Source organism: Neofelis nebulosa, chromosome 3 (assembly GCF_028018385.1).
Source record: "Neofelis nebulosa isolate mNeoNeb1 chromosome 3, mNeoNeb1.pri, whole genome shotgun sequence".
In the NCBI taxonomy this organism is placed as follows: Eukaryota; Metazoa; Chordata; class Mammalia; order Carnivora; family Felidae; genus Neofelis; species Neofelis nebulosa.
The window spans coordinates 186,951,679-186,964,433 of record NC_080784.1 but is presented as its reverse complement, the minus strand read 5'-3'; the positions used below and the strand labels follow the sequence as shown (position 1 = coordinate 186,964,433).

The window sequence follows — 12,755 nt, the reverse complement described above, 5'->3', positions numbered from 1 at the left end:
GGGCTTGTAGTGGGAGTAACAAAAGTTAGTCACAGAAATAATGACGGTGGTAAACTCTTTGAGAAAATTCTGCGGTGGAGGAGAGGCTGATTGGGGTTCCGGGGCGGGGGGGGGGGGCCCTAGGCGGAGGTAAATGAACGCCAACCGCCCCAAGGCACCCACCCCACTTCACATCTTCCGGCGCTAACAGCGGCAGGTGGCGGCCCCGCCCCGCGCCCCGCCTACCTCCGCCCCCGCCCTTCTGCGCAGGCGCAGGGTTGGCCCGAGGTGGGGCGCGGCTGGCGGCTGCGCGGGGACAACCGCCGGGCCCGCGCGGAGCGGGGCCGCGAGTTTGTGAGGTGACCTCGCCCCGACCCAGCGGCTCCGGTCCCCCGCGATGTCGAGACCAGAGCCGGGCAGCTCGCCTCTCTGAGCTGGTCCCAGCGCGGACGGCACGGAGGGAGGCCATGGCGGAGTCCTCCGAGCCCGGGCTGCGGGCGTCAGCCGGCGGCGGGAGCTTGGAGGAGGAGGACGACGAGGAGCGGGAGCCGCTGCTGCCGCGGTTCGCCTGGGCCCAGCCGCCTAAGGGCGCCCCCGGGAGCGCCGTCAGGCTCGTGGAGGCTGCCGGCGAGGAGGGCGCGGCCTCCCCTCGCGAGGCTGGAGACGAGGAACTGCTGCTCCCGTCCCGGGACGCGCCCAGCCGCTCCTCCTGGGGCGTGGGGGTCCTCCGGGGCTCGCCCACCCCCCCGAACCGGAAACCACCCCTGGGTGCAGGTGCGACTCGGCCCCAATCTCCACCCCGCGGTCCTCCCTGCGCGCGCGTCGCCGCCCAGCCCCTCCCGGGGTCCCACCACTGTCCCACACCAGCCCTTGCCTGGTAGGAGAGGCAGTTAGCCGGGCATCCCTCCCATGCGGAGCACAGACCCGGGGCCGGTCGAAGCTTGGACACCTTCCCTTTCTCTCTGCTCCCCAGTTTCCTTGCACCTTTTCCAGGGGCCTTAGGCCAGCTTACTTAAGACCCGAGGTTGTCGTTAAACTTTGACCCTTGAGGCCTCTCCTAAGAGTAAGCCTCAACTTTTGCAATCAGACACTGAAAAAAAAAAACAAAAACAAAAACAAAAAACCCAAACTTAGCATGGTAACATGACGTAAGTCGTTTTCTCAAGTTTGGACTTGAGTTTTGGAATAAGAAGCCTGAACTATCAGCAAAGTTCCCGGAGTTGTGAATTTGCCAGGCAGATGGATGACGGCAGAGAGACGGAGAGCAAGAATATCTAGTTGCCACTGGGACACGTTTCAAAACTTCTTGCAGTTAATGTTATTGTGACGTTAGCCAGTGGGGGCAGAGGCAGTTGAATTTCTCCAGCTGCTATCTCGTGCGCAAAGTTTTCTTTCTGGAACCATTTGTATTCTTGTACTTTAAGAAGGGGGCGGGGACTTTTTCACTGTCAAATGGACTGGTAGCCTCAGGTGGAAAAGAGGATAACTGATAGGATGTTGAAAATTAATAAAGGGTCAGCATGCTATTGGAGGCATGGGTATTTGTCGATGAAGGATTTTTTGGCAGGTCGAGTCGAGTTAGCCTAATCTGATAGTAAAACAGAGTGGGCTTGTATGAATCATAGCTGGAGATGAGACGGGCTAGTTTGTAAAATTCGGATAACACCTATTTGTCGGTGGTTAGGATGGTTTAAGTGAGACGGTGTGTGCACTGTGCCTGTAGAACTCCCTGGGTGACGGCTTGAAGAAAAGCCACAGAAATCGTACTTGTCATTACTCCTGCTTAGTCTTTCTGGAGTCTTTAGATTTTACATGTCCTGCTGTCAGTACACTAATGGGCCTCCCACAATTTAAGGAAGTTTGGATGGAATAGGTTATTCAAGTCGTAGTTGAACTGAACATTCAGACACTCTCAAGCAGATACATCGGAGAGGCCTGGGAGAAGCAGACGATTTCCTGTTCAGGTGTTTCATGAATAAAGCTTTAGCAGACTGGTCTGACATGCAGGTCTGTTGCCACTGTGTTAGCTAACAGGTGCATTGACAGGACAACGTTGAACAGAACAAATGTGATGATCACAGATGGACCCACATTCCCCCAGCTGTGTGATGTGTTTCTGTATTACCTAGAATCCCTTCTGTGAAGTAACTAAGATCTGTGTGGCTAGCTTCCTTTTTGCTGCCTTAAATTTACCTTTGTAGCTAGAGTTTAAAAGAGCCTGAAACCCTGAGTGAGAGGGAGAGAGAGGGAATCACAAGCAGGCTCTGTACTGCCAGCACAGAGCCCTGTGTGGGGTCCAGTCTCAGGACCATGAGATCATGACCTGAGTCAGATGCTTACCTGACTGAGCCACCCAGGTGCCCCTGAAAGTGAGATTTTGTAAACAAATAGTATTAAGGCTAGAAAAAGTAACTGGGATAGAATATAGTACTCATAATACAAATGGATTACTAAAGAGAATTCCTACGTTCCAAAATGGTAATAATTTATTTATATCACGGTTTACAGTTTGCGGAGATCTCTCTTTGTGTAGTTCATTAATTCTTACAGCAGCACGGCAAGTTAGTTGTTACTTCTTGTTGTGAGAATTGAAAATGAATAAAACTGTAGTGACTAGTACATAGAAGTTCAGAGGTAAGCCAAAGGCAAGTATACAGGAAGTGGTAAAGCCAGACTGAGCCTCGTCCTTCTTTTTGTGTCCTGCACTTTTTCCATTTTGCTGTAGATCCCAAGTATTGTAAAATAGTTGTTACTTTTGGTGATTTATTAATGGAGGTCTTGTTTTTAATGGATTTAAAAATCGTTTTGAATTTCAATAAGTAAACATTTCAAACCAGTCTCCTAAAAAGTTTATGATTGAGTAATGTAACTAGATTTTTAAGTTATTTATTTAGAGAGAGAGAGAGCGTGCAAGTCAGTGAGGGGCAGAGAGAGACAGAGACAGAGACAGAGACAGAGAAGTGGGGCTCACCCAGGGCTCATGTTTTAGCCAAAGCAGGGCTTGAGCTCACCCAGTGTGGGACTCGAACTCAAACTGCAAGAGAATGACCTGAGCCAAAGTCAGAAGCTTAAGGACTGAGCCGCCCAGGCGAGTTCCATTAACTCCCTTTGTCCTTTAGCATCCAATTTCCATGAAGCCACCTCACTAGTTCTAAGAAATTCTTGCATTTAGATTAATATTAACATCATTTATCTTACGCTCAATGCATGAGCCTTTATGCTTAACTATTTTGTCTATGTAAATAGGAGCTTTACGTGGAAGAGTATCTGTTACCTTTACTTGAGCAAGACATTGACAGTCTGGAACCAGCATAAACATAGTATTGTTGGGTCAGTGTCAAAGTAGAAAGATTAGTGGCATTCATTCGTTAGTTGTCATTTTAATCAGTGAGTTGGAGAGTCATAAAGATAATACCTAGGTAACAGTATATGAAGGGCATAGTTCTGTGCCCTTCACTTATATTAATATATAACTAACCCCACGAAGTGAGTTTTATTTTTTATTCTCATTTTAAGGAAGCACAGAGAGGTGAAGTGACTTTTCCAGGATCCCAGTTAACACAAACCAGGAGCACTTAGCAGTTTCATTGGAGAACCTACAAGTAGAGAATAGTGTTAGAATATACTAGGAACTGCCAAAGTCAACGGAAGTGTGTATTTAAAAGCCTTTTAATGATTCATGGTGGCTTATAAATGTATGAACAAAATAGCATCATTTAAAAACAAGGAAGAAAGACGAGGGTGGGAACTGAGGTAATGAAATAAATAAGGTGGAGGCCATCAAAGTACACAGCATGCACAGGAGATGCTTGCTGCAGGCAGCCCACAAATCTGATGTTTAAGGTTACAGAAAGAAGCACAGTGTGCCCATAAAGTTAAAGTAGCTATTGGAATCTAAACTGACCTGACAAAGGATAGCCTGTCGTGTATCTTTTGGAGAAGAGACTATGTACTGAATAGTATCTTTGTAATAAAAGTGATGAATTTCATAGGAGTATTTCTCATAACCTCCTTGAAGCCCATTTTAATAAAGGAATTCTAATGGACGGTGCTCTCAGTATTGCCAGATCCAGATCCTAGACACTGATAATCTGGCTGAATTTAGAGGACAGTATTAGAAGAGTAGATGTCCTATGCGTCTTGGCAGTTATCCATAACCGAGCTATTGAAAGATGGTGAGCAGCTACCTCTCACTGTCAAGCGGTTATTGCTCAACCAGTAATTAGAAGACGCTTATTCTTTGTTTTCCGTTTATTGCTGAGATGCATCATTCTCAAATGCTTGAGTGCCTGCTGTGTGCCAGTGGAAGTGGAGGCCTCGGGACACAGTGGTGACCGGATAGCAAATGGATGTCCAGTCACCAGCCTTGTCCCACAGAGCTTTATAGTAATGGAGGGAATGGTCAATTAAAACAGTTCCCACAGCTGATCTATTTGGGTGGGGAGAACTGAGGATTCCATTGAGCTGTGCCCTGGATTTAGGGGCCTGGGAACACTTAGCAGAGGAAGGAGCATCCAACTCGAGGCCTGAAGGATGACGGGCACTTGAACCTCCGAGGCAGTGTTCAGATCACCAGACTGGTGAGCTAACGACTTTTCTCTTTAGAAAATTCTGGTCAGTGGGTAAGATACAACCCAACCCTCAAGTGAGGAGGGGCTTGTTTTGATACGTTGCCACATGTCCTTATATGAAAGGTTTATAAACTGGATTCTCTTAATTCCATTTTCAATTCTGCTTCCTAAAGGACCAGTGATAAGGCTTACATGTGGTTAAGGGCAGAGTTTGTTAATAAATAATTTTCAGGCTTATTGAGGGCCTACTATGTACCAGGCACTGTTTTAAGCACTTGGAATATATCAGCAAAACAAAAATGTCTGCCCTTCTTGGATTTGGATCATTTTGTTACAGTGTTACAAGTGATCAGATGGAGTTGAAGGATCAATAAGAATTAGCCTGGGAAGGAAGCTTGGAACATCCTGGGGAACAGCATTGGCAAATGTTGAGAGTGTATGCTGGATATCTGGTGAAAGTGAGGAGCTCAGACAGGACCAGAGCTGGACTAGAAGGTCACCGCTTCTTAGAGGAGACCCGAAGGGAATACACAGAGATGGAATTGAGATTTTCCTCAGAAAATTCTTTGATACAGAGACAAATCAAAACCCTAATAGTTTATTCCTTAAAAGGAGCAACAGTAATTTTGCCGGAAAAAAAGGTTTTCTTCATTAAAGAAAATGTAACTAACTATGCCCCTCAACTATTAAAAATCAAGACTAGCAATGACGACAGGCCTTCAACCCAAATCTCCAGAGCACTCACAGCATGAAGCGCCATAAGTTTTGGAGAGATCCTCCAACTTAAACTAATTGCCACATGTACAGTTAAGTAAATGAAGAAAGCTTTAGAATGTAATTGTGAGTTATGAGTTCAAGAAAAATTGTCTCCTAAAAAAGTTTCTTTGATTTTAGAACAGTTGGTAGGTAGTCATTTTTTCCAGCAGCAATTTGGATAGTAGGACCAGTTGTCTTTTAAGCGTCATTCCAGATAGTGATGGTAATTCCAGGACATCTTCAAAGAACGCCCATTTTCATGTGGGGAGATTATCTCATTTATTTAAAAGAGTTGCTCAATAAGGGACAAATTAAAGAGAAAGGGATTAAGAACATCCTGGCTAATTTTATAGGAATGGTTCTGCTTGATCTGATTTTGGTTGAAACTGAATTAGTATGCGGTTATAATAATAATTATATTGATTATTAATTATTAATATAATAATTATAAAATTATTATTATAACTGAAAATGATTATTATTATTATTCAGAGTATAAGCATGGGCTCCATGAGAGCAACAAAGGCAGGTTGTTACATGATGAACTCATAAAGCTTAGCCCATAAAACAATTTGATAACATTTAATAGTAATACCGGCCAAGTCTACACGTAGATTCCGCAAGAACTGCTCAAGTACAGCATGGGAGAGACCAAGAGTGGTCCAAGTTCAGTATGTATTAGTAGTATGACCAGATTTCTAAACAACTAATGTGACACCAGAGTGCTTCTCATTTTGGTATACTGTCAATGCTGAGAGATGTGTCTATTCCCTGCAATGGGTTGCTTGATTCTGGAGACCATATTTCATAAGGGGGCGCATTGAAAACCTGAGGCATGAAATAAGAGGGCAACTTGTGTGCTGAAAAGCCTGAGAACACTTCCATATGGGAGGAGGCAAGAGTAGAGGAGACTTAGGGGAACATGAAATGATCGTCAGCTTTTTGAAGGGCTCTTCCTGGAGAGAAAGGAGTAAGTACGCTTTTGTTTTGCTCCAGATAGCAGGTCTAGGACATGGTGTGAAACTACAGGAGACTTAATTTCTGGAAAAGGAAGAAGCTTATACATTGTTTCGCTTCCAAATAAAAGGATCACAAAAAAAGTAGTGATGTCTTGTTGAAAGTGTTTAAACATTTCCCCGAAGACCACCTCCTAGTGACGTATTGTAAAAAGTACACTAGTGCTAGGGGCAGGGTTGAAATAAAAAACTTTCCAACTTCTTTCTTATTAAGAGGCTTCGCTTAGGGGCACCTGGGTGGCTCAGTCGGTTGAGTGTTCGACTTCAGCTCAGGTCATGATCTCATGGTTCCTTTGTTCAAGCCCGGTGTCGGGCTCTGCACTGACAGTGCCTGGGATTCTCTCTCTTCCTCTTTCTGCCCCTCCCCGACTCACTCTCTCAAAATGAACAAACTTAAAAAAAAAAAAAAAAAGAGCCTTTGCCTAGAAGAAATCTCATTTGACTAATGATCATTATTACTGGCATATTCTAGTACATAAATAGTACTTCATTTATTCAATTAAATATTAAGTACCCACTAAATGCTGACTCCTCATCCAGGTGCTCAGGATATACAGTGAATAAAGAAAGACTAAGTTTCTCCATTCTTAATTATTTTCACAGGATAGATAAGAAGGATTAGAAATTAGCACATCAATTGTAGTGATATAACTAAAATACTTGGATTATTTATTCATTTAAGTAGGTTAAATATGCCCAATAGTACTTTTTGTAGCATTTTTCTTAGCACATACTTTTAAAAATTAGTTAAAAAAATTTATTTCTGTCTAAATGAAGGCAAATTTTAAAATAAGTAAGTTTATGTTTTGAATTTTCATAATGTTGAATGCATGTAATAGCATATAAATACCTTCCAAAGTAAAATATGAATAATTTTTGCCTTGTGTACCACTTTAAATGATTAATTGTTCATTCATTTTGCAAGTGTTTATTGATTACCTGTTATGTTCCAAGAACTATAAAAGTTCTGGGTTGGGGCACCTGACTCTTGGTTTTGGCTCAGGTCATGATCTCATGGTTAGTGGGATTGAGCTCCATGTCAGGCTCTGTGCTGACAGTGAGGAGCCTGCTCGGGATTCTCTCTCTCCCTTTCTCTCTGCTCCTCCCCTGCTCATGTGTACATGTGCACGCTTGCGCTCTCTCTCTCTCTTAAAATAAATAAACTTAAAATGATTACTGTAGCTTCTCTGTCAAGTATAGAGAAGGCGTGGGTGAAAGAGGGAAAGCAGTTAAGAGAGTCTTACAATAATCTAGGTGAGAATTGATAGTCCCTTGAATTACATGGAAGGAATGGAGATGGTGAGAGGTGATTGGATTCTGGATGTTCGTGTGAGGTAGAGCCATGCAAACTACTGATGGATTAGATGTTGGAGGTGAGAGTATAAGATCATGGGTGATTCCAAGGATTTCCATGAGCAACTGGAAGATTTGGAGTTGCCACTAACTGAAATGGGGAAACCTGAGAGGGAAGCAGTCAGGTGGAGTTATAAAGAGAAGAATTGAGTTTTGGGTGGTAAAATTTGAGCTGTCCATTAGACATCCAAGTAGAGATGTTGAATATCGTAGTCTGGAGTTGAAGGTAGAAGTCCAGGCTTGACAAATAAATTTGGGAGTCATCAGTGTTGATAACGAAGAGGAGAGGACCATGAACTGAATCTGGGGCATCCTAAAGATAAACTGTCACGAGGTAAAAGTGAGCCAACAAAGAGACTGAAAAAGAGGAGCCAATGAAATGGAAAAACCTGGAGAAGGGGCATCCTGGAAGCCATGTGAAGGAGGAAGGAGTGATTAACAGGGTCAAATGGTGGCACTGGTCAAGGAAGATAAGTTCTGAGGTTAGATTTAGCAATATGGATGTCACTGTGTACCTCAACAAAAGTTTTATCAATGGAGTGGTTGGGACAGAAACCTAATTGAAATGGGTTCAAGAGAGAATCGAGGAAGAAATGTTGGAGATATTAAATGTAAATAACTATAGAGACCTTCTGCTATACAGGGGATCAAAGAAATGAGGGAATATCTAGGAGTAACGTGGGAGTAAGTAGATTTAGGCTGAGAAAAATTACAGCATGCCTAGTATGGTGATAGAAGTGATCCAATAAAGAGGGAAATATTGATGCAGGGAAGGATTGCTGAAGAAATGTCCTGGAATCATCAGGAAGAAATAGGGTCTAGGACACAAAGTGGATGAGTTGATCTTCAAGCTTAGTTTGTCTGTAGTAACAGGTGGAAGACAGGATGTTGTGGGCAGATGTGGTGTGGAGTGCTGATGATACTGATTTCTGATTGCATCTGTTAAGGATCGTCTGAGAAAGAGGGGGTGTTGGAAATGTGAAGAGGGGGGAGGTTATGAGAGAGTTGCCCAGAACAGTGGGAGAAACGGTACCAGGAGTTGTCCTAGTTCAGGTTACTAGAACAACATACCATAGACTGAGTGGTTTAAACAACAGACATTATTTCTCCCAGTCTTGGAGGCTGGAAAGTCTAAGATGAAGTTTCACGATCAGGGCTGGAAAGTCCAAGATGAGTCCAAGATCAAGGCTTTCCTGCTGGCTGGCAGATGACCACCTTCTCATTGTGTCCTCACGTGGCACAGGGCGAGAGCATGCTTTTGGCACTGATCCTGTTGTGGGGGCCCTACCCTCATGACCTCACCTAAACCTGATTACCTCCCACAGACTCCATCTCCCAGTACAATTCCATGGGGAGTTAGGGCTTGAACATATCTTGGGAGGACACAAAGATTCAGTCCGAAACAGGAACGTAGTGTGCTTCCCAGGTGGCATGAAGGACCCACCTGAGGTTTGTGGGGATGAATTTACATTAAAGTGAGCTCTCAGGCCTTGTGTTTGTGTATGTTTGTATTGTCAAGTTCAGCTATCCAGGCCTAGGTGTACTCTGCAGACAGTTGGGTTTAACCAGAAATGGGATTTTTCCAGGTGACCATGATAAGGGGAGGGAGGAAAAGAAGAGTGATTATATGATGCCTGCCCGTAATTTAATTAAGCTGGCCAGCGAGGGATGTGAGGACGCAGAGATCAGTAGCAACATGGGAGGTCAGTGCCTTGTGGGTCCTAGTGGGATGGAATAATTTTTGAACTCAGGGTACTAGAGGGAACGAACGAGGAAGATAAAAGGTGCTTGAAATGGAAAGGTGTGGGGAAGTTGCAGGTATTGGTGATGACAGATCTGAGGTGTGACCACAGCTGGAAGAGGAGGTGGAATGGAGAACAGAATCACTGGAAGAGAGGAGGAATTCAGAGCAATCGGAGGTATTAGTATGATTATTTCAACAAATAGGGATTTTGTTTTTCATGCATCAGTACTTGAACTTTAAAGAGAAGTGGGGTTGGGGGAAAAAAGCGAGGATCCAAGCAGCCCATATGATACTTGACTACATTTTTTCTTAAACCTAGAGAAGGAGCATCCTGGAAGCCATGTGATGGCTTTTGTTCTGCACTTTAATGTCCTAATGCTAATCACCTAACCCAGTATCACAGGTCCCTATCACAAGCATTCTCATAGCTGGCCTTTCTTCGTCACGTTCTATATCAACATTGATTTTTTAATGCAATAATTGTTGGTTCTTCAGCATTGAATACATTCCTGGATGATCCTGAATTTGCTGATGTTATATTGAAAGCAGAGCAAGCAATAGAATTTGGAGTTTTTCCAGAAAGAATCTCTCAAGGTTCAAGTGGAAGTTACTTTGTGAAGGATCCTAAGAGGGTGAGAATTTCACAGATCTACTGTATATAACAGAAATTTTGGAAAACACGAATTTAAATGTGGAGTCATTATGAGGTTCTGAAGCTGTTTTCCTAATAAATCTGATTGCACCCTCTTTTCAAAAATAAAGGTGGGGGGTTGTTTTGTGTTTAACTAGAGCATTCTGCTATTTAGAAATAGTGCTATTCATTTTAAGTCACAGTTTGCTTTCCTACTATTTTAGTACTTGGTTTCAAGCAATTACAGAATGTTCACATTCAGCTATAGATTTGTTGAGTTTATATTCGTAAGTCCTTACTTTACAGTATCTATATTAGCCAAGCAAAGTAGAAATTTAAACTTTCAAAGGCTTGCCCTAGGAATATTTTTGCCAGCATTATGCCAGAGGAACCTGGGCAGCCTGAAGCTTGAAGGCATTGGAATGTGACATCGTGAAATGAACCAAAGTAGAATTCTAGGGCAGAAAAGAGAAGTTGATATGGGACTTTGTTCCAATTAGTCTAGATTTTCAGAAATCTGTATTATTATCTTTAAAAGCTCCTGAATGATACATAACCAGCAGTTCTTTCTTCAGGAGTAAAAAAGGTTATGATTTCATCCTAATACTCTTTGCAAAGATCCAAGTTACATTTTAAAACAGTCTTTTTTGGGATTTAAATATATATATATATATATATATATAGTAATGTCAGTCTCTCAGTCTTTCCTCCAAGTTTGATTTAGTAATTTTTTCTTTTTAACTTTTTACTAGTAACTCAGATTTTATTGCATTATAAAGCAATTATATACTTAAAATTATAGTAAGATTTTTATTTCTTGTCTAAGGATAATTCACCCTCTAAATTTAATATGAATATATTTTATCAGACCAGTAATAAAGATTATAGACTTTAGACATCCATGGGCAAATTTTTTTTTTTAAGAGGAGAAAATTTATTTAAAATTGATTCACAAAAAAAATAACTGGAAAAAGATTAGGGTAGGAGAATCTGACAACATAGATATTCACTATATCCTATCATTACCTTTATATTTTAGAGATGACTTTTTGTCATTGGCTTTATTAGTTCATTTAACAAATGCTTGAATGCCTACCGTGTACCAGGCACTGTTCTGAGTACTTGGGATACAGCCCTAACAAAGTCCTTGCCCTTTAGAATGTACATCTAGTGAGAAAGTAGCTGATAAATAAACACATAATATGGATATTTAATAGATACTATCTGACCTAGAGCAGTAGTTTTCAAACATTATGAAATCAGCAGAACCCTTTCTTAAGTTGGAAGTCCAGTAATAAAACAAGTGAAGTCAAAGTTAATCTAGTTAAATGGTAGGGGGTCTTAGAGCCCTACTCTCATTTCCCCTCTCACCTTTCCTAGTGTTGCTGAGAGCACAGTTTGAAAACTACTAGCCCAAAGGATTACTGATTTTACATTGTTAAGTGAGAATGGATATAAAAACACAATGAGAACTAAACCTCTTAATATTTAAGGGTTATGTCCAAATCTGGTGGGAAGAAATAGAAAAAGATTACCAAAATGCATTTTATGGGTTATCCTCTCTCTATATTAAAAGTCTCAGAAAATGTCTCCTATTTTATATAGAAAATTATTGGTGTATTTAAACCCAAATCAGAAGAGCCTTATGGCCAACTGAATCCAAAATGGACCAAATATGTTCATAAGGTCTGCTGCCCTTGCTGCTTCGGTAGAGGCTGCCTGCTTCCTAATCAGGGATACCTTTCTGAAGCTGGTGCCTCCCTTGTGGATGAAAAGCTGCATCTGAATATTGTACCTAAAACAAAGGTAAAGGAGAAAATTGGTTTTCATTATGTGCTTCTAATTTATAGTCTACTTCTCTGCAAACACTTTAGTAATATTTCTGATGACAGAACCTGAAGTTGAGCCCTTGTTTTGGTAATCCGGAGACATGAGTAACCGATAAATTGATTCTAGGGGAGATGCTCAAAGTGTCCAAGCAAGTCTCCCTGGCTGCTGATGCCTAGATGATGCTGACAACAAGACAAGAAGAGAAAGGACTAACATTTAGAAGGCAGAAGAATATCGGTGTTCTAGAAATTCTTTCTATTTAGCCTTTATGAATTTTTACTTGAAGACTTCCTCAGAATATCCATTCCTAATTCTACATCTCAGAATGATTACTTCTTTCTTCCACTGGCCAGTTTTAAGCTGCCTCTCTCAAAAATATGTGCCATTTAACTGACTTTGCAAAATCCCTAGGCCTTTCTAGTTTAGATTCTCTGCACCATTTAGGATTGGGTTGAACTTCGCTGATTTATAGCTTTAGAGTGTGTTTCATGGTGTATATGAGTAGAAACACTATAATGCAAATTCTCATAACCATTTTTCTAAACTGTGTGTTTCTAGGTGGTTTGGCTTGTCAGTGAGACATTTAACTACAGTGCAATTGACCGTGCAAAATCTAGAGGCAAAAAGTATGCTTTAGAGAAAGTGCCAAAAGTAGGTAGAAAATTCCATCGGATAGGACTTCCCCCTAAGGTAAGTTACTGTGAGAAACTTTATTTGGGGGGACAATTCAGCATCTATTACCTGAGTATTGTGTGCTGCAGGCTGTGGATATGATAATAAAGAAAATAGTTTTTTCATTCTCAAAGAGCTTTCAGTGAACAAGCAATCTCAGTGTGATATGAGAAAGCTGTTAGGATGGTTAAATTCTCAGAGAG

General features: G+C 41.8%; 1 protein-coding gene across 7 annotated transcripts in view; it reads left to right on the top strand.

Annotated features, from left to right (window-relative positions):
• The first annotated feature begins 256 nt into the window (after window positions 1-256).
• PI4K2B (phosphatidylinositol 4-kinase type 2 beta) overlaps window positions 257-12,755 on the top strand; it is a 32,460-nt gene continuing 19,961 nt past the window's right edge. For 6 of the 7 annotated variants that reach the window (XR_009259681.1, XR_009259680.1, XR_009259679.1 and 3 more), the window contains exons 1-4: window positions 257-753; window positions 9,915-10,051; window positions 11,656-11,856; window positions 12,439-12,570. Coding sequence is in view for 2 of the 7 variants with exons in the window: in XM_058722943.1 (XP_058578926.1) it covers window positions 447-753; window positions 9,915-10,051; window positions 11,656-11,856; window positions 12,439-12,570 (777 nt within the window). In the remaining 5 variants the exon portion in view is untranslated. Of the gene's footprint in view, window positions 754-5,844; window positions 6,277-9,914; window positions 10,052-11,655; window positions 11,857-12,438; window positions 12,571-12,755 lie in introns of those variants that run through there. The other variant, XR_009259682.1, reaches the window with a different exon arrangement.